Genomic DNA, 25,008 nt, shown 5'->3' with positions numbered 1-25,008 from the left:
CTATGCAGTGCGGGAATTGTCATTACGCAACTGAAACCAGTGCTGTAATGATTCATTACGCAACGCTTTCTCATTACGCAACTGTTTTGAGTTGCGTAATGACTCATTACCCAACTATTTTCAGAAATTGCAAAATGATGGTGCAAGCATCCAGATGTGATTTCTGATACCCTCCAGTGGTGTTCTACGAAATTGCAAAAAATGTTGTACGCAACTCGTTGCAGAACTCGATTTTTACAGCACTCGTCGTAGTTATCCAACTCGGCAAGCCTCGTTGGACAAATGTACGACTCGTGCTGTAAAAATCATCATTCTGCAACTTGTTACGTAAACTACTATTTTTCGATTTCCTGGGGTGTGGAGTATCTGGAGTACACGATTGAAAAATAGTCAATCGGCAACGAAAAGTCTCAGTTAATTATTGTGAAAGTGCCAATAGAAATACTAAAAAGCAGGCCCTGTTGGGACGTAATGTCAGGAAGACGAAGTAACAACTCGGCTGTAACAAAGCCTGCTTCTCAGCCTAATATTCGCACGAGCACTTACACAGTTATTAGCTAAGAGTTAGCTTCATAAATTATTCCTTTTTGTATGACTAATTTGAGTGGCAAGCATAAAAATACTCTGCCTCGATCGTCGGATTTGAACCTATAACTCTCAGCATGATCTTACTGCGCGTTAAGGGCTATGCCTGTTTGAGTTCAATAGGAATGTTATCTAATTGATCGAAATTCCACACCACAATACTCCACAATTATCCATCTCACAATATTATGCTTTCGGGGTAATGGCGTTCGGGGTAATGACCCATTCGGGGTAATGGCGTTCGGGGTAGTGGCGTTCGGGGTAGTGTCATAGAGTCGAGTTAAAGACATGTTTCTAATTTTTTGTACTAAACATTTTTAACTGTAATATTTACACAACCCTCAATTAGTACTGCGTTAAACATCAAAAAATTGATTTGAACTACGTGAAATTAGAGGTGGCACTTTTGCCCCGGGTGTCACTCTTGCCCCATGTCCCCCTAATCCAGGCTACTACCGTTTTGACTCATATTTCGAACACTTAAGGCCAACAGAGTCAAATGCATCTGATAGACATGAATTAGAACATATCTGTGGTAATTTCGGTTTTCTTGCAAAACTTAATGGATAGCTGTTGGGTGTGCCAATAATTAGTATTGTTTTTACGTAAAAGTATGTAACAACATTTTGATTCAAATGCCGAACACTGAGTTCATTCTGTCTCATATTCCGAACACCTTGTTTCAAATTCTGAACAGCATGAATAAATCGTATTCAAATGACTAATTTCGCAATTGAATTTATCTGAGCTAATTTTCCTGACATCGAACTAGATAATCATTATAACTCCCAAAGTATTACGTGTAAGACGTAAGAATTGTATTCCAAATGACTGCCATTTTCTGTCAATTTGATGACATATTGGAGTGAAACATTTCAACCAAATCGCCATACAAAAACCGAGGGTTCGGAATATGAGTCTGTTCGGAATTTGAGACAAAACGGTACTTAGCCCGTCGGAAACTGAAACATAAGAAACCGTGACACCGACACCACACTTTTCAAGGTCCCCAAATATAACAAAACTCATTACCGGCAACAAAACAAAAATCGTCAAAACGATCGCTTTTAGACACGTCAAGGTCGCATTTTCTCGCCGTCAACCCGAAGTCCAATGACTGACTAATGACCAAATGGCCCCCCTATGGGAATCGCTTTCTTCTCAGTGAGTTCAATGTTGGTCAACATGCCAATTGTGGGGTGGGTGACAAAAGACGCGCCAAATTTTACGCCCCCAACCGAGGAAAAGTCGATTTCATGTTCATCAGAATTTACGTCGCCGTTTCGCACCGAACGCGATCGGCACGTGAAACTCATCGGTATGAAAATGCGTCAACATTTTCACCTACATTTGAATGTCGGCGACGATGTGCTTCATGGGGTGGCAATTTTTTCCGTCATTAAATTTAAATGTGTGCTTTATTGGTACTGATTGCAGTAGCAGCAAAATGCACCTTGCACGAGATGTGTTCCCATTTTAGAAGCGAAAACATTGGGGAACATTTGAGCGGTAGGGTGACCAGAACTGTTGATAGTTTGAGTGTAGCAAAACCATTATCCACTCTTGGTTTTGTACGCTTCTCCTTCGCGATCGAAATTTTAAACTATGTTCTATTTTGACGAACAAAATTGAAACTTACGTTCCTTTTTTGACACTACGGTGAAGACATTTGTGGAGACCTGTATGAAGACAACCGTAGAGATCATTTTTCGAGGGGACGGACCTGGTGTAGTGGTTAGAAACACTCGCCTCTCACGCCGAGGACCTGGGATCGAATCCCATCCCCGAAATAGTCACAAAAAATTTCAGTGACGACTTCCTTCGGAAGGGAAGTAAAGCCATTGGTCCCGAGATGAACTAGCCCAGGGCTAAAAATCTCGTTAATAAAGATAGATAGATAGATAGATCATTTTTCGAGAAGAATACGGGAACATTTTAAAAAGACTTGGAAAAACTTCTGTGATGATATATGAGGAGACTTCTGAGGAATCTTCTTGGAAGATATCTGTGGAGACCTATATAAATAATTTCGAGGAGAATTCTGTGAAGACTTTTAAGGGGTCTTCTGAGAAAACTTGTGTGACGACTTTTTGAAAAAATCCTTGTTGAGGCTTCTGTGCAAATCTCTACGAGTCCTCTGTAGAAACCTCTGTTCTCGGTGCACACCTCTGAAGGGACTTCTGTAGAGACTTCTGCAGAGATTTGTTAGAAAATCTATGTAGGCCGTCGGAGACCGCAGACATTGTATATGCAGTGAAGACATTTATGGAGACATGTATCGAAATTTAATTTGAACCTCTGTTGAGATTTCTGTGCAGACTTCGTGAAGACATCTTTGATAATTATTTCGTAGAAGACTTGAAAAACAAAACTTCAGTGATGATAAGGGTTCTGAATTTTCGTATCAATGATGAGAAATCTACGATTTTTCACACGAAAGGAGAATGGTTTTTTGCTTCCTCATGTGAATATCTATACTTTTCAATACTAGATTTTTGTCACTGACATCCCTTTGCTTCTTACCCCCTCATTTCATGCCATCACTTCACTGCCCATAAACTGCATATTTGTAACATTCGACAAAAGTGGGCATAGAGTAAATGTAATAGATAGTGTGCATTTTATGTCAGTATGGAAGGAAACTAAAATTTCTAAAAATTACCAAGAATTCAAAATTGCTTATTTGAGGCTGCAATTTTGTACAAAGCATATCGCATACTGGGTGAATAGTTAGAAAATAATTCAGAAAGAAATTTCATCGCTACTTCATTACGGGGCTCAATGTTATGCGGTTACAATTACCAACTTGGTATAATTTTTCGGATTTTCTAGAACAAACTCACAAATTTCAGTGAGTTGATCGAAAGTATTTATCATTTGATGACTCTCCCCGGTATAACCTCGAAATTGTCAGAAATGTCGAATGTGACAATCAGTGCTGGGAATGGTAATACAGTCATCTCTCCCTTACTCGATATTGAAGGGACCATCGAGTTAGGGAGGTATCGACTTACAGAACACAAAACCAGTACATCTGCAATCCAAGGGACCATCGAGTTAGCCATGAAAACCAAATTTTACTATGGTTCTCTAACTCGATATCGAGATACGGAATATCGAGTAAGGGAGAGTAAACTGTAGTAGTAGGCTTGAGTTTTTTTTGCGAAAATCACGTAGTTCTTCTAATACAGTAGTTCAAAATTGTGAATCTCATCAAGTAGCCTATGTTGGGTACATGAATTTTCTAAATCAGGAGTGTCATTGAAGGCTGTAAATGCGGGTTGTTCAGATATTACTCTGGAAATTTCTGAAAGAGTTCACTTAGTGATTATTTCCCAAGGATTTTCTTCTTGATTTTTTTCCGGGGAATTTCTCCAAGAATTTCGTTTAATGATACCTCAAGAGCTCAAGCTGCATTTTCAAAAGGAGAACCACAAAAATGGAATTTCTCCAAGGTTTATTGAGAAACCACCTGAATTCCTCCAAAAACTCTTCAAGAAATATTTCAAGAAAATCCCAACTCCTCCAAAGTTTTATCCAGTGATTCCCCATCGATTTCCCTGGGACATCCTCCAAGATTGTCGATTAAAACGCCTTCTTAAGTTCAACCAATAACTTCCTCATAAATTTTTAAGGATTTCCTTTAAAATTTGTTTTCAAGATTTATATTAGATTTCTCTAAAGATTCCTTCAGCAATTGTTCCAGAGATTCCTTCTAAGGTTTCTACAGCAATTATTCTAGTTTTAAATTTTCTCAAGTAATTCATGAAATTTTCATTTCAGGAGATCTTCCAGGAACGTCTCCATGGAAATGCCACGAAATGGTTCTTAAAAATAAATCCGCGAGGTATTTCTAAAGAATATTAGAGAGCAACCTCTGATAAACATGGATATGTTGTATAATCACTCTTAATGAACAAGGATCTCTGAAATATCCCCTGGACTCTTGTGGAAGTTTTAGATGATTTCCTAGTAAATTTGCTAAGAGAAAAAAATCAACCAAATCTCGGGATGGTTTGGACACAACCATTATAGACATGTGTGTAGGAAGTAGTATAAACTGGTGTGAAAACTTAAATAAACTATTGAAAATTGCATGGGAATTTTTGACAAGCTTTTTGAGAAATAGATATTTTGAGAGACCTTTAATTGATTCATTCAGAAATTCCATTTTCACTGTAGATATTCTCAATAATTCTTCTGGGAGTTATGCTCAAACCATGTCACGCTCAACTAGGCATGCGAATAGCATGAAAACCCTTATCGTGTCTTCCATCCTCCATAAGAATAAGTACAACGGTGATAGAATACATTGAACAGATGATAATTAGTTTAATTTATTTTTCAAGCTTTCTGCTTATCTTGTTTTTTCGTAGAATCGTGGGTAGGACAATCCTTTGACTGTCCTACCCAGATATTTTTGTGCGTAGTATATGTCCTCACGGTGCTCCCCTGATCGTTATTATCAGAAAAAAATCTCCATCAAATCTGTGCTCTGCTCACCAGTCGTTTTCTATAGCTAAGCTGCATGTCTGGGCAAAATTTCAAAAAAATCGTAGGGCCCGTTTTGAAGTTACGTCCTTTTGATTGCATAAGTCCACCAATTCAAAGGAAATCTGAGATATTTCAACGGATTTTTATTGGCCGTGATTAACAGAAGAAATGAGCCATTAAAGTTTGGTAAGTATTTTTAGTAGGGCGAAGTTTTGAATAAGAAGATCGTTGAAATTTTGAGTCACGCCCTTATTAAAGTGTAACTATTAAAATCACCAATTCCAAATAGATAAATTGGGCATTCTAATACCGGTAAGCATGTTCAAATGTTTTCAATGACACATTGCACTTACATGCCGTCAACATATTTCGCAATGGGCCGATTTTTCATAGGCTCAAGCGATATAAGGCATTACGGAGCCAATTTTATATCGTTATTATTAGTCATAAAATATAGTTATACCCCAACTAGCTGCTCCCGGTTATTCTGGCTAACTTTGTACTGCCCCAGAACTTAAACCTCAATTGCTGAATAATGCACTATTGGCCAAATTGTGGCACTCTTAACCACTAGAAATACTTTTGTGATCATTTGTAGCATACATTACAACATTTAGGTTTTTCACAAATCTATAAATACCCGGTCTTTTCGATCTCACAAACACGTAAGAGTCCTGGATCCTGGAATACAATAGTGAAAGAATTGTTTAAACGAATCAACCCATTCTCAAGCCAAATCGTGAAGAGTAAGCATCAATGCTTGAAATACGCTTAAGAAAAGAAGAAATATTCGATATTGTTTGGATTCATTGATTATTCAATCATAATACTTGCAGAGCTGAATTTCACATGTATTCCATAAAAATCAACACTCAAATCAAACCTCTCTTGAAAATATACCACCCCAAGTTTCATTTCCCCGAATGTCATTAACCCGAGAGTCATCAGCATAAACGCACCATTATGCTGAATGCTACTGTCCCGAATTTATATTTACCTTGAATGACATTGCCCCGTGGTAATGGAATTTGAAGTAAAGCCATTCTAGAAACTGGAACTCGTGGTTATGCTCTGCACGTTCCATCGGGGTAATGGAATTCAGAGGGGTTCAATTTAAAGAAGACCTAACCTCCAGTTTTTGTTACCGGAAAATTTTTAATTGTTCTGTGCCCGTGTTGGTTGCCTGCTAATCTATCTACCATAACAGATTTAGAATCCTACACAAATTGATGATTTATCTCTAAACTTTCATTTTTACCATCGCAAACTTTGACTGTGAAGTAAAGACTCACCCGTTGCTATAATTAGTGAAAACAAACGAAAAAAAAAACTTTGCTAAAAAACATTTCATAGATGACAAAGACAATCAGCTAAAATTAAGCTCTATAAGTAATACGATATTAAATTCCATTATATTGCAATAAATTATACTATAATAACGGAAATTCTATGCTTTGCATAATTTTTTTTTTCATTTTTGTGAATTGTGAGTTCATTGCTCCACCAAACTATACAGAATATTGTTGTAAATGAACTAATTTGGTAACATGATAAAATTGGCTCCGTTATGCCTTATATCGCTTGAGCCTATGAAAAATTTGTCATTTGTTAAATCTTTGAAGCCATGTTAGTGCAATGTGCCATCAATAACATTTTAACATGCCTACCGGTATTAGAATGCCTAAATAATCTATTTGAAATTTGTGATTTTAATAGTTACACTTCAAAAAGAGCGTAACTCTAAATTTTGACGATCTACTTATTCAAAACTTCGCCCAGAGGTTACAAATAACTAAAAATACTTACTTTGAACCAAATTTTGATGGCTCGTTTCTTCTGTTAATCACGGCCAATAAAAATCCGTTGAAATATCTCAGATTTCCTTTGAATTTGTGGACTGATACAATCAAAAGGGCTTAACTTCAAAACGGGCCCTACGATTTTTTTTGAAATTTTGCCCAGACATACAGCTTAGCTATAGAAAACGACTGGTGAGCACAGATTTGATAGAGATTTTTTTCTGATAATAACGGTCAGGGGAGCACCGTGGTCCTACCTATCCTACCCACTTCCCGCGCTACTGTCTATGAGTCATCAGTAGAGACCTCCGTCCTCAATGCAGATCTCGGTGCAGGACTTCTGTAGAGCCTTCTGTGGAGATTTCTAAGAAAATTTTTTTAGATTTCTGTGAAATCGTCTGTGGTGAAAAGTCTTTTTATATGCGGTGAAGACTTTTGCAGACCTCATTTTAACCTTTGTTGAGTTTTCTGTGGACCCTTCGGTGAAGATATCTGTATGGAGTTATCCGAACAGAACATTTTTGAAGCCTAATGTGAAAACATCTTAGGAGATTTGATAAAAAAAAAAAAAAACGCTTTTGAGGAGAATTTTGTGTAGACTTCTGTGCAAACTTTTGAGAAATTGTTTTTGGAGGCTTTTTGTAGATTGAATTTATTTTATTACACCTTTGTGGACCGTTAAGGACCTTGTTGAGAACTATGTGGAAATTTCCTCTGTGTAGATTTCTGCAGGTACTTTTGTAGAGTCGTCTGCAGACATTTCTTAGAGAAAGGAGGCTAGGCATTTTATATTCGTTAAAGACATCTATGGAGACTTGTATCGAATCCTCATTTGAACCTTTGTGGAGATTTGTGTAGAGATTTGGTGAAGACAATTTTGGAATCCTATATGGAGACATCTGGAGAGATCGTTGTTGGAGACCAACGCGAAAAATTATCAAAAAACCTGAAAAAAAATCTGGGGAGATTTCTTTGGAGACCTCTGAGAAGATATCTGTAAAGGCCTATGTGTAGACTTTGTAAAGACCCTTAATGTGACCTCTGTGGAAATCCTTTAGAGTCCGCTTCAGAGATCACTGTCATCTGTGCAGACCTCTGCATGGAATTCTGTAGAGACTTCAGCAGAGATTTCTAAGAAATTTTATTTAGATCTCTGTAGAAACGTATGCGGAGACCACTGTGGAGACTAGGCCTTTTATATTCTCTATGAACAAAGCATTTCAATTACAGTGATCAGCTACGTAAGAGATGATATTCACCTCAATCCTCTCCTAAAGCAATGATGCTGCTTGAGACGTGGGAGACTTCTGAGGAAATCTATGTAGAATCTCTTGTAAAAATCTGTGGGATAACATCTGTGGTGACCTCTGGGGAAACTTCTACAGAGATTTAAGCGAGACTTCTGTGAAATTTTGTGGAGGCATCTATGGATCTTTCTGTGCAATTCAGAGCAGGCTACTGTAGGAAATTCTGTGGAGCCTTCTTTCGAGACTTGGGGAGGTTGGTTGAGACTTCTATGTAAAACTGTCCGGAAATCTGTGAGGCGACTTCTGTAGAAACATCTATGAAGCGTTTTGAGCATTATTTTGTGGATACTTTTGCGAAAAACTATGTGAGGACCTCTGTAAAGATATCTATGGAGACCTATGTAAAGACTTTTGAGTAGAATCCCGGGAAGACGTCTGAGGAGTCTTCTGAGGAAAACTTTCTGTAGACTTGTGGAGATTTACATGTAAACCTTTGTTGTCTGTATAGACTCTTGTTGGGACCCCAGCGAAAATCATCCGTAGAGACCTATCTTCTCTGTGCAGACCTCCGCAGGAGCTTCTGTTGAGATTTTTGCAGAGATTTCTGATTTAAGGTCTTTTTCTAAGTACAGTAATACCTCGATATAACGTAACTCGATTTTAATTTTTGTTGCGTTATATCGAGGTTACGTTATATCGAAGCAAAATGTTTTTCTTTTTAATTGCGAACAATACATTTCGATGGAAAAATGGGTCTTCAATTTATATTATTGACCTAGCAGGCATTCTCAGTCTTTCCTACATATATTTTCGATATTTTTCTGTGTTTGATTTTTCATACTTTTCTTTTCATTTTCAATTTATTTTTTATTTTTACGTCTCTATTGCTGCAATCCTTTAAGAAATGTATTCAGGAAAAAAAACTTTGACGGACGCCTGAATATTCGGAGAATCTCTAAGAGAAATTAATTAATAAGATTAATATTAATTAATAAATTTAAGAAATCTTTAAAAAGGTTAATGTTGAGCAGTCCATGAACATTTTTAGCAAGCAATTATAGAACTTCAAGAATTTTGTTATGAGGAGCTCGTGTTAAAACCCTTAAAACAAATCCTTTGAAAATTTCTTGTCAGGATTTCAGAATGAATGTCCCAAGAACCCTTAAAAACGTTTTTTTCAGAATTTATAAATAAATCACTAGAAAACTCGATTAAAAACAAGAACTATCTATGAGGGATTTTCAATGGAAAAGTTTTTGAACGAACACGTGGTGGTATTATCGGCAGTATTCTAAGAGAATTCTTTGGGGAAATTGCTTAGTTTTTGGACGAATCTCTGAATATATTTTTGTAATAAAGTAATCCGTAGAAAAATCTCTAGACGATTACTTAAAAACCCAATGATAAAAGAATTATTGAAATTACTGATGGAATCAATGAAGAATTTTATTCCACATAGAATCCTTAAAATAACATAAGTAGTACATAGTATGGTTCTTGCATAAATATATGGAGAAAGTTCTACAGAAATTCATAACGAAATTGCTGAACAGTAAAATTCAAAGATATATTGGAGAAATTCAAAATCGTTGAATTTAAAACTTCTAGAATCCGGATTCCTTGGAAATATTCTGAAGAAATTGCTGGAGGAATATTTTAACCATTTCTTGTAGGAGTTCAATGAGAACTTCCTAATGAAATTCGTCAAGGAATTCTAGGGACGAGAATCCGTTAAGTTTATACTTATTGAATGTTCCTAGAAACTTTTGAAGGAATCTTTGAAAAGGCTTTGAAAAAAGAAAAATCTGGTGGAATCTCTTGCAACATTTCTGAGCTTATTTCGGTTTACTCTCACAGTCATAGTTTATAAAACAATCATTGAATGAAGACTTTTAATTACTGCAGGAGTTTGCTCTTCATGTCCCACAGTGGGACGAAACTGAAAATTGACGGTCAAAACCTCTTAGAGGCGTTTTAGCCCATAGGTGTCTTTGGAACATAGTTTTGAATTAGCATCCCGAGTAATAATAAAAAAATAATTTTTAAATTAGACTAAATAGGGCACCCGAGCAAAAATATTTTTTCGAAAATTTTTTTTGGGCGATCATTACTTCAGCAAAGTTTTTGTTCTTTTCATTTTCAACAGCTTTGTTGAACATACTTGATATTTTTGACTTCGATTTCACGGTTAAATTTTTAAATTTAACCTATTTTACCATAAATATCAGTTTTTTGACCATTTCTATGCTCAATGTGCAATTTACGAACATGACATGTTCTACAACATTTTATATAATACAAAAATACACAAATTTGCCAAATATACCAAAGCTGTGAAATCATCACATTCCAAGATATAATGAAATTATGTTACATTTTTTATAATTTTCGACCATTTTTCTAAGAAAGTTTCTTCTGAATCGGCACTTTTCGGCAGCCATATTTAGTATACCTTGATGCCTTATTATATCAGATAAAGCCCCATGGCAACAGAATGATCGGGTCTCACAGGACTTATTGATTTCAACCATTTTTTGACAGACATGGAATTTTTGACATCAAATAGTTTTTGACCTTTTGTATGCTCATAGTGCAACCAATAAACTTGGGATTTTTTATATCACAAATCATAACAACTATGTCAAAGTCATCTGAATAAACTGACAAGCTATCAAAAAACAATGTTTTATTGAAATAAATACTATTTTTGAGAATTTACTAGGTAGGTTTCTCATGTACCAGCAATTTCGGACACAAGTTCACTTCGGCCGGCACAACAAATTGGTTGAAAAATGAGAGAAATTGTGTTCAACAGGCTAATTTATGTTTTACTCTCAATTATTATTTGCTTTTTATCATAAAATACATATGATCGGTGTTCAGACAGACTGGACCAGATGAAATTTTGGTGTCATAGAGATATGTTGGTAACACGATCATTTTTGGTATTTTGATACAGACGTATCATCAAAAAGATAAGTTCCATCATCACAACAAATAATGCTAATATTTTGATATTTTAAATGCCTGGGGTACGTTTTCCTAAAATCATTAAAAACACTTGATTCAGTCGGTGTTCAACGACTATATTATTATTTGTTTCTTAATTTTTTTACGCATTGTGACCGAAGCCAAATTATCGTCGACAACTACGATTTGATGCTAAAATTGAGCAGTTTTAGTGTGACAAAGGTGTTTTCTAATATTTTATGTTATGATACAACTAATACAGAGTATTGCACTGTGAGTATACAAAAGGTCAAAAAACTATTTAAGATCAAAATTCCAAGCTCGTCAAAAAATGGTTGAAATCAATAAGCCCTGTGAGATCCGATCATTCTGTTGCCATGGGGCTTTATCTGATATAATAAGGCATCAAAGTATACTAAATATGGCTGCCGAAAAGTGCCGATTCAGGAGAAACTTGCTTTGAAAAATGGTCGAAAATTATAAAAAATGTAACATAATTTCATTATATCTTGGAATGTGATGATTTCACAGCTTTGGTATATTTGGCAAATTTGTGTATTTTTGTATTATATAAAATGTTGTAGAACATGTCATGCTCGTAAATTGCACATTGAGCATAGAAATGGTCAAAAAACTGATATTTATGGTAAAATAGGTTAAATTTAAAAATTTTACCGTGAAAACGAAGTCAAAAATATCAAGTATGTTCAGCAAAGCTGTTGAAAATGAAAAGAACTAAAACTTTGCTGAAATAATTACCGCCCAAAAAAAAATTTCAAAAAAATATTTTTGCTCGGGTGCCCTATTTAGTCTAATTTAAAAATTATTTTTTATTATTACTCGGGATGCTAATTCAAAACAATGTCCCGAAGACACCTATGGGCTAAAACGCCTCTAAGAGGTTTTGACCGTCAATTTTCAGTTTCGTCCCACTGTGTGTCCCATCCTCATTGGACATATGTGGAGAACTCTTGTTAAAATCTACGATATAACTTCTGTTTTGATCTCTGCGGAGACTTCTATAGAGATTCATGTGGAGACTTCTCTGAACTTTGGCATATAGGGATCTTTCTATGAAATTATGTGTGGTAATTTCTGAGCAGGCAGGGAATTCTCTGGACACTTCTGTGGAGGTTTCTATGGGGCGTTCTGTTTCTACTTCTATGGAAACCTATTCGGAAACCTGTGTGGCGACTTCTATGGAAACATTTATGGAGACTTCTGTGTATATTTCTGTGGATACTTTTGCTGCTAACTATGTGCAGAAATCGGTGATTATATCTGTGGAGACCTGTGAGAAGATTTTTGAGGAAATTTCTTGGAAGACTTCTGAAGAGTTTACTAAGGAAACGTTTTTGGAGACTTGTGGAGATTTACATGTTAGCCTTTGTGGGCTGTAAAGACCGTTGTTGAGACCTAAGTTGAAATCGATGTGAATCCTCTCTAGAGACCTCTGTTCTCTGTGCAGATCTTTCTGCATCTTTCTGCAGAGACTTCTGTAGAGATGTTTGCAAGGATTACTGATTTAAGCTCTTCCTCTATTTCAGTGATCATCTACATAAGACATGCTATTCAGCTCAGTCCACTCCAAAAGTAATAAGGAGGGGTTTTCAGAGCTTCACAGTCTACATGCGCTCTCAAGTAAAGGATAAGTCTTATGTTAGAGATGATTCAGATTTGAGGATGCTTATGTGGAGATCTGTTTGGAATCTCTTGCGATAATTTACGGCATAACTTCTGCTGTGACCTCTGGGAGCCTTCTATAGAGATTAATGCGAAGATTTCTGTGGAGATTTTGTGAAGACATACATGGATCTTTCTGTGGAACTATATGTAGCAACTTCTGAGCAGGCTTTTGTGAGGAGTTCTGTGGAGACTTGAGTGGATACTTCTATAGAGAGTTCTGTTGTGACCTCTATGTATGCCTATTTGGAAACCTGTTTGGCGACATTCGTGGAAAAATATATGGAGACTTCTGAGCATACTTCGGTGGAGATTTTGCGGAAAACTTTGTAGAGAATTCAGTGGGAATATCCATGTAGACATGATCTAAGAAGTTCTCTGAGGACACTACTTTGGAGGCTTCTTTGGAGATTTCTGTGGCAACCTATGTAGAGAAGTCTGTTAAGACCTCTATTAAGGTTTTCATGCAGAGCAGGAGTGTCCCTATTTGAAAACAATGGAGATATCTGTGGAAACTTACACGAAATCTTTTGTGGAGGCTTCTTTGAAATTTATATGGAGATTTCTGTAGAGGCTCCTATAGAGGCTTCTGTAGAGACATCCGTAGAAACCCATGTGAGAATTTTTGTGGAGGCTTCCGAGGGCTTTCGTTGAGCATTCTTTTGAGACTTCTATGGAGACCTATTGGGAGAATTCTCTAGGCAGGGGCTTCTGGGGACACTCTTGTGAAGACTTATCTGAAGACCACCTCTGTGTTGATTTTTTGGTGACATTTACTTAGGATTCTATGAAAACTTTTGTAGAGATATTTGATCTATCTTTTTTTTAGTTGAGACTTCTGCGTAGTCTTCTACTAAGACATTTTGATGACTTTTCTGGAACCTTTTGTAAGGTCTTCTGTGGAGATTTTTGTAAAAAATTGTTCAAAGTCTTCTATAGAGATCGCAGAAACAAGTGTTAAGACCCCTGAGAGGAGCTCTATGGAAACATATGTGCCTGTTTTGCGACAAAAACCTCTGTAGAGATCTCTTTTGAGATCCTTGTATAAAGTCCTATAAGTCCAAAAAAAATCAAATTGGTCTGTTAGTGGTTACTTGGATGGTTTGCACCCAGTTTTTTTTTTATATTTTTATTAGGTCGTTCGTTCGAGGTTCAATTGTGCATAGAGCTTTACGCAGCCGATTACGTGTTTTGTCTCTAAATGTCAGGATCAATAACTTAGCCAGTCACCCTACATTTGAAGCAAAATCGACCATTTCGGACATTCGGTGTGTTTAACCGTTTGCGGTGGTGCATTCAAGTAAATATGCCTGCCTATGCACACGACTCATGCATGCACATACTCTCTATCGAGAAAACGGGAATTTTCAAAAATAGAACTGGCATTCCCCGTCGGCGTGCCCGAAGTTAATAACAAAAAAGTAGGATCATCACGGTAATAATTAGAAACAGATGCGATTGCGATGACGATGAATGCAACCGCGGCGGGAGTTCAACATCTCAACATGGTAAATCTCTTCGCGACCGACCGGCATTTTTATGCGTCGTTTATGGGGTCGGCCATTAAACTTTGCGACACATCAAGAGTAACGCGAGTGACAGTTCAGCTTAGCGATGCCTAGTTAACGCGATTTCAACTGTCAAATCGCAGCAGGCATCAGGTAAATCCACCCACCGGCCCTTTGGTAACATGTCGAGTTTTACAAGCGGTCAGATTGAATAGTAGGTGCAGGATTATCGCTTTGTCGTGCGTTGTGAAGTGATCTTTTTTGGATCATTTCCACCACAGACAAAAGGATGCATGATTGTGGTTTTATAGGATTTAATGTTAGCTCAATATCATTGATCCACGTGAATCTGTTTCAATATCATTCATTGTCTTTTAAAGCGGTCGACATTCTATTAGCCAATTCCAAATTTTTCGTGTTGAGATTTGAAAACCCTATCCATGATCCTTAGAAAACATGGAAATCTTACAGCAGTTTATGGAAAACTGAACTCAAGCGCGCCTCGATTAGATAAATGGTTGGTCTTGCTTCCAGGTCTAGGCTAAAAAAAGCCTAGACATCACTTAAAATGAGATGAGCTAAATTACTGTAGTGCCTTTCGCAGGGATCGAATGCTGTGAAAATTGAGAGTATGTCTCATTTATCGCTCTCTGTAGCAATCATGATCCGCAACACATCACGAGAGTCTGTATATCATCTTCTGCTACAGCTCTGATAGGATGGAGGGATAGATGATAAGTGTATGATAAGACCCATCAAAACAAGCTTCAAACCTGGGGGACAGTATTGATATCGTATGTTCGAGGATTGTTTATCATGTCAGTAAAATAAAACGCCAACCCCCAAAAGTTAATTTGCGAGAGAAATTGGTTTCATCATCGCTCTCTCTTTGGGGCTCTCGCTTGCTACCGTTATGTATCAAGCTTATTACTACTAGCGAAACATTGTCGATCATGAACCGATACAGATGCGATGTTTTTCTTCGCTTGCTCTTATTGTGCTTCAGAATCAAATGAGAGTAAATTCTGCAATGCCTGGCCTTTCGGCAAGCGTCACGTCTGTCCATCTGTGCTCACACGTTTTCTCGGGAAGAGAGTGCTAGGTATCCCTTATAAATAATTTTCTATGGAAAGACGGGCGTGAAAACATCTAGGTAAGTGGGCGTTTTATTTTCCTCCGTAGGTGCAATTCTCCGAGACAGATATCGTAGGTCATCGTATTCCCAATATAATGGTGGATGACACAGAAATGTTTACGACTACAGGATATTCGTATTACTGCTATGTTTGACTTATTACTATGATATTTTTAGATGTTACTCATATAATTGGTATGTAGTTTACTAGTAACGGTTTGTTGTTAGGTAAAATTGTAAAATTGCATCAAATTCTGTCTAATTGAAGATACATGTGTTTGCATCTTCGGAAATTTACATATGAAATGAATAATCACAAAATCAGACATCATTTAAGTTCCTCCGTGTACAACATCGTTACAGTTTACGCGCAACAACCGATACATATCGTCCGGGAGTGTATTTTTATCCACAAAGTTTTAATGTCTCGACGATTCGGCAGCAGTCTGCAGAACAGGTACGGGTGAATGAAACTTTTACAGGTGCGTCTGGCTGGGCCCAGAATTAAAATCGTCATCAGTAGATACATAAACATTTACACTCACCGGCAAGCAGCTCGTGATGCCATGGGATCCGAAAAAGTATTCCCGCCCGAAGACGACCACCGCCGTGTGCCAAATGCCGTCGATGTGGCGACCTGGAATGAAGAAAAGTGGATAAAAAGAAGAACATTAGTTGAATTTTAGGATTCGGTCTTTCGGGCATAAGAAATAATTTAACTTCGATTGTTCGTATTGGCTTAACCGACATGGATTTCGTTCCATGATTATTTCAATGAACATGCTTTGACGATAAAACAGACAGTGGATTAATTTAGAGAATCGAAAAAAGTAGATTGGAGTACCTTGTACCTTTTTATTCCGCCCTTATTGCTCGTATCCACTGAAATCACTCGTATTACTCCAGTCGATACTAGTAACTGACACTACAAGAGGTAGTCGAAATACGTGTATCTGTTTAAGATAAGCAATTAGGGCGGAATTGAAAGGAACAAGGTACTCCAATCTACTTGTTTGATTCTATTTTGCGATTCTGCTCAGAGGATTCAAAAAGAGTTAAATTAATTTAGCTAAGTTTTAGGCAAAAAGAAAATCGATTGAATTAGATCTGTGTATAGTGACAACTATACTCGTTTGAAAAACATCTTTACAATTCTCAAATACTCTAACATTAATACAGTCCTCGAAAAAAAATCTGGGCCGTTTTTTTGTTTTGTTTTATAACGGTTAGATGTGGAGCTTAGCCTTCCCAAATAGACGTCGAACACCTTGGTTTAGGGGGTTCGTACTCTCTTTGTATTCTGTTTTAGTGTTCAAAACGAAACACTCTTACCTGAACTTAAACCCATGTGTAATGTGTACATCGGTTCGAACATCGGTGTAGCTCGGTTGCAACCGCGGTCCACATTTTGACAGACAGACACAAAACAGTTAAAATCCACGCGTATCAATGTACACTGGTTTAGGAATTAAGCGTGTTCGCGGTTCACTTTTCACTTATTTAGTTAAAATCGAAACAGATTACACTGAATCAACAATGTCACGCCACAATACTCGGTGCTGCCCCACGCTCGCCAAATCGATACGCACTTGCTCGCTGCGCTCCACGCCTTCTTGTACTAACCGGATCCGAAGCGAACACCATCCTTGCAGGGTTGCTGTCCGGCATTCTTGCAACATGCCCTGCCCATCGTATCCTTCCAGCTTTGGCCACCTTCTGGATACTGGGTTCGCCGTAGAGTTGGGCGAGCTCGTGGTTCATCCTTCGCCGCCACACACCGTTCTCCTGCACACCGCCGAGGATCGTCCTAAGCACCCGACGTTCGAAGACTCCAAGTGCTTGCAGGTCCTCCTCGAGCATCGTCCACGTTTCATGCCCGTAGGCGTAGAGGACTACCGGCCTTATGACCGTTTTGTACATGGTACATTTGGTGCGGGCGTGAATCTTTTTTGACCGCAGTTTCTTGTGAAGGCCATAGTAGGCCCGGCTTCCACTGATGATGCGCCTCCATATTTCACGGCTAACGCGCTCGGCTCTACCAGCTAGCATGTACTTTGTCTTGGACGCATTCACCACCAGTCCATCTTTTGCTGCCACGCGTTTCAGGCGGGTGCACAGGTCTGCCACCTTTTTAAATGTTCAGTCGACAATGTCCATATCATCCGCGAAGCAAACAAATTGACTGGATCTCGTAAAAACCGTTCTCCGGCTGTTAAGCCCGGCTCTCTGCATAACACTTTTTAGCGCAATAGACGGATTTCACGCCAACTCGACAAAGGGCAGTACCCCTTCAGAATTCAATGAAACTTTCTGGGTGTGAAGACTATGTGAAACTAAGATACTTTACATACTTTGCTTTCCAAAATCGATCTAGACTAACATTTGAAAAGGGTCAAAGTTTTTTTTTACTTTTTTTATAAACCCGTATAACTCGAAAACGAAAAGACCTACACAAAAGTGTTGTATGGGGGACTGTCGTGAAATTTCCTGACGTTTTAGAGACAAAAATTGAAAAAATACAAACACATTTTCTACACTGAAAAAAAAATTATACTCAAAACTTTAAAGTCGATTTAAAAAAAAACGGCCATTTCAGATTTTGATCATCCTTAAGCAAAAAGTTTCGTAATTAAATTTACTAAAAGCCGTCCATACATTGCAAATTGGGCATATTTTAGGGAAAAAAGTTTTTCTAACATCGAATTTTTAAAGTCCCAAAGTTTTTTTTAACTTCCTGGTTACTTGGGACTAATAATAAGCCCTTAATCAGCATCATAGATGCGTATATGCTTTATTATAGCACCACAAATGCTTACACACCTTATAACAGCACTTCCGCTGCATAGAAACCCTATTACAGCATCATTAATGCTTCTAAGCCTGATGCATACAGGCATTAAATAAGCACTATATTGGCTTTATATTCGAATACAGGGCATGTTTAAATGCCATCCAGTGTTTTGACAGATATACCACGTGCTTTGTGTTTGCATATAGTGGTAAGAGGGAGTCAAACATAAATCTTCTCACTACTACAATTGCAGGTTTTATGACGGGGAAAAGTGATGGTTTAAATTGGTCACTTTTCTTTCCAATACCATTCATCTTATGTGGCCGTAGGAGCAAAGGAGCAGGACAACAACTCAACAATACGGGTGTCGCAGTTTCGAGACGCAAAATGAGGAATTTCATCATCATAACAAGGATCAAAATGTGGCAATTGCAAGTCCTCAAAAGGATGAAAACCACCAAAATGAATATGTCTGATATGGAGAAGTACTATCAGTATCATTTTATTACATTTTTTGCATACTATTAGAGGTTTCCGTTTTCATTCATTCATTTATTTACCTCGTGTACCAGTTGCTTGGCCGCATACGCGAAAGCTCTCTGGCTGCGTACGCGAAAGCACAAAATCTCGAAAACTTATTCATATAGACCCAAGTCAAAAAAGTGTACAAACTTACTTTATCGATCCTACGTGTTTCACAGACGAAATTCTACACGTTTCGCTCTGAAATAACTCGATTATTCTCTTTTAGAACGTTTAAAAACGTTTTTCGGATTTACAAAACGACGAAAGTAAGATTTTCAACTTTCGCAACCTAACCACTACTTTCGCCGCCCCGCTATATGAAGAGACAAAGTGACTTAACCACGAATCAAAACAAAACACTACTTGAGCCGATTTTACACTGGTAGAAAAACGTCGAAAGTAACTGTGTGAAACGGCTTATCATTTTGTTATAATTATTTTTGTTGAAAATAATAGAAACTACCTAGTTTTTGAACGCGATCTGATTGTATGCAAAATTTGAGCGATGTACACGGCGAAAACATGTTAAAAAGGTGATTCATTTTAAAACAGTTTTAGAAGACAGGTTGTGATTCTTCTCAATTAGTTTTCTCAAAACCGTATGAAAGTTACTTACGTCGATTTGAAAAAGTAATCGAGAAATATTCGCCCTAAAAACCTGGCGAAAACAACTGACGTTTCTCACTTGATCTTATATCAGCATTAGTGGTGCAGAGAAGCACGGTTATATCTTGGCACTATAATGGCACGCTATTTCGCCTTTTCTGGCATTATAATAGCATTAAATGCGTATATAAAACTGACATGCATTAAATGATTACCCTATATGCGCATATAATGCTGTTACCGTGCCGCATTATCGTGCTTACTGGTTACTTGGGTTATTTTTATAAACCCGTATAACTCGAAAACGGTAAGACCTACAAAAAAGTGTTGTATGGGGGACTGTCGTGAAATTTCCTGAAGTTCTAGAAAAAAAATATTGAAAAAATAAAAACACATGTTCTACACTGAAAAAAAAAATATTCAAAACTTCAAAGTCGATTTAAAAAAACGACCATTTCAAATTTTGATCATCGTTAAGCAAAAAGTTTCGAAATTAAATTTACTAAAAGTCGTCCATACATTGCAAATTGGGCATATTTTAGGGAAAAAAGTTTATCTAACTTCAAAGTTTATAAGTCCCAAACTGAAATTTATTTTTTCAAAGATTTTGTTTTCAAGTGATAAATGAGTTTGAATCAGACAAAAGATTGTATTTTTTACTGAGAATAGTTGAAAAACGGAAATATACATTATTATGATTATGTTTTTTAAATGCAGGCAATCAATGGACGTCGCCTCTGCATATGAGAAAATTAACTCCGTCTAACAATCCGACGGATTTTTATGGTTTGAAAGGTATCTTAACAGTATTGCAAACATTGAAAAGTAACAACCTTATCCATACCCCATTAAATTCTCTTCTAGAAAAAGTTTTGTGAAAAAAAAACTTACTAAACGTACCTGCGTTAAACGCCAGATGAATAAGAAATAATGAATATGTTTGTATTGTTATCTACCTAAAAAAAAGTTGATAAGCTCATAACTCATGATTTTATTTGCAAATAACAGTCTGCTTTTCTACGAAACAAAAAAGACTCTTTAAAACAAGGTTAAATACTGGTAATTAGCGACTTTTCCGAAAATTATAACGCTGCTCAAGGATATAATACTGGAATAATTCCCAAAAAACGCTACACCAATTCTAGATTTACCATAAAAAAGATAATAAATTGGAAAATGTTAGTTTTATTATAATATCAGACCCATGACACAGTAGCAGTTCAGCTATTTATTTCAAAATTGATAAATTTTGTTAAACAAATCAAAAGTTATTTTTAAGTCAGATGGAGCTGCAGCTCATTATAAAAATTTAAAAAAAATGTCAGCTTAAGTAATTTCAAGAAAATACATGGATTGGAAGCAGAGTGGCACTTTTTTGCCACATCCCACGGCAAAGGCCCCTGTGACGCTATTGGTGGCACCCTCAAGCGAATAGCAAAAAGAGCAAGTCTTGCAAAATACTATGGAAACACAATCGCAACTCCGCGAGAACTATTCGACTGGGCAGTGAAACAAACTGATACATGTATCACCAAATTAAATTTCTAATGGACAATATGTTAAAATGTCAGAGGAATTGGTGGAATTTTTTGATAAGGTTAAAACTGTCCCTGGTACCCAAAAATATCATTGTTTTATGTCTATTAATGATACACAAATTGCAGCCAAACGGTATACCAATTCAGAGGATGAACCAAAAATATTCAATTTATTCAGTAAAGCCCAAAAACAATGTAAATATTCATGTGCAGATACTACGTTTTAGGATATAAAGCAATAATAAAAATAAAAACAAACCACGACTTTTTTCATAAGCATAATATTGACCCTTTCCAGACACCTGTTAAGATTGGCTTTGACCAAATAAGAAATTAAATATTATTGTGATATCTTTCCAACCATAAAAAAAAACCCATCGGATTGTTAGACGGAGTTGATTTTCTCATTAGCGGTTTGGTGCGAGATCAATTGAATTTAATTTAAAAAACTCTGTATAATTCTGTTTTATTTCTTTTAACTACTCCCAATAAAACAAATATGATCTATTTTGTGATTAAAAATCATTTATCACTTGAAAATATGATCATACTAGACTATTTAAAACGAAATAAAAATAAAATAAAAAATTCATTTTGGACTTTAAAAAATCGATGTTAGAAAAACTTTTTTCTCTAATATATGCCCAATTTGCAATGTATGGACGACTTTTAGTAAATTTAATTACGAGACTTTTTGCTTAAGGATGATCAAAATCTGTTTTTATTATTTTTTTTTATTTTTTTTTTCTAGAACGTCAGGAAATTTCACGACAGTCCTCCATACAACACTTTTTTGTAGGTCTTACCGTTTTTGAGTTATACGGGTTTATAAAAAAAAGTAAAAAAAAAACTTTGACCCTTTCCAAATGTTAGTCTAGATCGATTTTGAAAAAAAAAAAACAAAATATGCAAAGTATCTTAGTTTCACATACTTTTGACATCCAGAAAGTTTCATTGAATTCTGAAGGGGCGCTGCCCAGTGTTGGGAATGGTAATAGTAGTAGGCTTGAATTTCGAAAAAGTCACGTGGCTCTCTGACTACAGTAGTTCAAAAACGTTGAATCTCATCAAGTAGCCTATGTTGGGTGCATGAATTTTCTAAATCGTTAGTGTCATTGAAAGCTCTAAATGCGGGAAATGCTGCGGGAAATAGAACATTTTTCTACAGTAATTTTGGGTTGCCCTTAGCAACGGGTGTTTTGCAATTTTCAAGGCTTTTAGCCTACAGCAGCGATGGGCGTGAGTTTCACTGGCTTCGCTGACCGTGATTGGCTTTGTTTTGCTACTGTAGAATGAATTTCAGATTTTTTCCCAACCCTGGTGCTGCCAATCGCGTGTCGAGTTGGCGTGAAATCCGTTAAACGCAACATATCTCAGAATGGAAGTTTGGTATGAATTACTGTTTCATTATGCAACTGTTTTTGTATGAAACAGTTTAAGGTGATTATAAAACGAATCCAAACATTGAATTTTAAAGTGCACAAGACTGGTGAATCTGACAACAGTTCACGTAGAAAAGCAATCAAATTACTTGCTTGCAGGTGGTGACCAATGGGATAAATTTTCAACGCGTAGCGCTGTTTGGTTCTCAAGTTTCGTGCTCTTGAAAATTTTAGGTGTGGATTCTTTCTATAATCACCTTAATGCTGAATATCCATTAACGCTATTTAGTGCACACAAAAATTCTTGTAGGTTTCCTGAATAGTCCTTGATCAAAATTTTCATAAGTCATAAGCATCAAGTCAGAAGTTCGTTAAGGCGAAGTAGGCCGTCATTGAACTTTGTACGCGTCGTTGATGATTGTTGCTAATTCACCTTACGATTTCGAATCAAAGAAAATCAGTTGGTTTTGCACTTACACAGCTGAAAAAGTATCAGCATACTTTATGCATGTTAGCTCGTACAGTGATACTTTTTCAAGTAAATTTAAACTGTCAAGACTGAGTTTTATCACTTTGAAATGCAAGCTGAAAAGTCATCATTGTTGCCAAAACGAATGACGGGCTACTTAGCCTTAAGCGTTTTCCCAGATATCCACGAGCATTTCATCTAGCGTCTGCCAATGCAATGCACTATGGGACAGGGACGCAATCTGGCGGGACAAAATTAATAACTCGGTAACGAAGCGTTTCCGGTATTTGGTGTCTTCGACAAAGTTTTTTGTTACAACGAGGACCATCTACTGACATAAACGGATAGTTTGTAAATCGTCCGCATAGGCGGCGCCACAATCTAACTTTTTACTGTGACGTTCTAGAGACTTGGCATGTTCTGCAAAGTTGTTCATTTTGATAAAATAAACAACTCTCTCGAAGACGTCAAAATTCCACAGCCTACTGTTTTCGAGTTATTGGCGAAATAAAAGAAAATTAATGAAAAAACGATTTTTTTCACCGAATTTGACATTTTTCCTAAGAACCATGTCATTTAATATTTTTTGCTTATAAATATATACCAAACGCAAGCTCTGGTGGAAAAATGTTAATAATACGACGCATAAAAATTAAGAAATTATGAAAAAACCTGAAAAATAGAGCATTTTTTGAACCTTAATATCTCCAAAAGCGCAAAAAATCGCAAGCTCAAATTTTCAGGCAACATAGAGCAATACTTGATGAAAGGGATGTCAAAATTCCAGAGAGGTATATTTTGGTGTTTTTGAGATGTATCATTTTTTTTACAATGATTATATTTCTCCAATACAGTTAATTTCCATGAAGAATCTGAAGGGACGATCGACTTCAAGAAATAACGAGTTGTGGAACAAAAACTTTCAGAAATCTGTTTAAAAAAGCCATCATAGTAGCCATGAAATTCAGTTTAAGAGCAGTTCCTTGAGTTGATATCGAGTAATGTAGATGAAAGTGTAGATTAAAAACGGGGTACATAATTGTTTTTCTTCAATAATTCAAATGATATAGTATGCCATGAAAGACTTGATCATGTGTCAGTTAATTGTTGTCATGATGGTCCGAGGTGAGCAATTTATTTTGTGAATGTGTTACTTTTAACACGGAAAATCAAATTTTAAAGCATATTCATGTCGATATCTCTAAATACTAAAATTTCAGAGCGCACGATCTCTTGTCCGGAGCTTGTAGTTTTCTTTTAAAGCGCTCTTTTGATTCTAGGATGTTCGAAACAGAGGATACAGATCAAAGGTATCAATTTGGAGATTCCTTCAATTTTGAGAACTGTTAGGTTGTTTAACCTTAAATATGTGTTTTATCATCGGATTTGCTTAAATTTTGAGCTTCCGGAAAACTGTGACAACAAATTCGAGATGAAATCCAAGGCCGGCTTGTACTGTGAGCAGATATAATAATTTCATGAAATAATAAAATATATTTTTCCGATAATTTAAACATACACTTAAATATTTGCCATGACTATATTAATCGCGTAATGGAAAGGAAAGTGTAAAAAAATAAAAAAATCTCAAAAACACCAAAATATACCTCTCTGGAATTTTGACATCCGTTTCATCAAGTATTGCTCTATGTTGCCTGAAAATTTGAGCTTGCGATTTTTTGCGCTTTTGGAGATATTAAGGTTTAAAAATTGCTCTATTTTTCAAGTTTTTTCATAATTTCTTAGGTTTTATGCGTCGTATTATTAACATTTTTCCACCCGAGCTTGCGTTCGTTGTATATTTATCAGCAAAAAATATTATATGACATGGTTCTTAGGAAAAATGTGAAATTCGGTGAAAAAAATCGTTTTTTCACTAATTTTCTCTTATTTCGCCAATAACTCGAAAACGGTAGGCTGTGGAATTTTGACGTCTTCGAGAGAGTTGTTTATTTTATCAAAATGAACAACTTTGCAGAACATGCCAAGTCTCTAGAACGTCAAAGTAAAAAGTTAGATTTTGGCGTTACCTATGCGGACGGTTTACGAACTATCCGTTTATGTCAGTAGATGTTCCTCGTTGTTACAAAAAACTTTGTCGAAGACACCAAATACCGGAAACGCTTCGTTACCGAGTTATTAATTTTGTCCCGCCAGATTGCGTCCCTGGCCCATAGTGCAATGGCATGATAAATAACCCGCTAAGCAACTCGTGCTTGTCCATTGTAAGAAATACACTAAGGGCCGATTTCTTCACCTTCGCTTAAGCCGTAAAC

At 36.6% G+C, this 25,008-nt stretch overlaps 1 protein-coding gene across 8 annotated transcripts in view; it reads right to left on the bottom strand.

Annotated features, from left to right (window-relative positions):
* Positions 1 to 25,008, bottom strand: part of LOC5578654 — a 71,725-nt gene that overhangs the window by 25,368 nt on the left and 21,349 nt on the right. For all 8 annotated transcript variants that reach the window (XM_021837365.1, XM_021837331.1, XM_021837353.1 and 5 more), the window contains one exon: positions 15,967 to 16,058. Coding sequence is in view for 7 of the 8 variants with exons in the window: in XM_021837331.1 (XP_021693023.1) it covers positions 15,967 to 16,058 (92 nt within the window). In the remaining variant the exon portion in view is untranslated. The remainder of the gene's footprint in view (positions 1 to 15,966; positions 16,059 to 25,008) is intronic.

Source organism: Aedes aegypti, chromosome 1 (genome assembly GCF_002204515.2).
Source record: "Aedes aegypti strain LVP_AGWG chromosome 1, AaegL5.0 Primary Assembly, whole genome shotgun sequence".
Classification (NCBI taxonomy): domain Eukaryota; kingdom Metazoa; phylum Arthropoda; class Insecta; order Diptera; family Culicidae; genus Aedes; species Aedes aegypti.
This window is presented reverse-complemented; position numbering and strand designations above follow the sequence as displayed.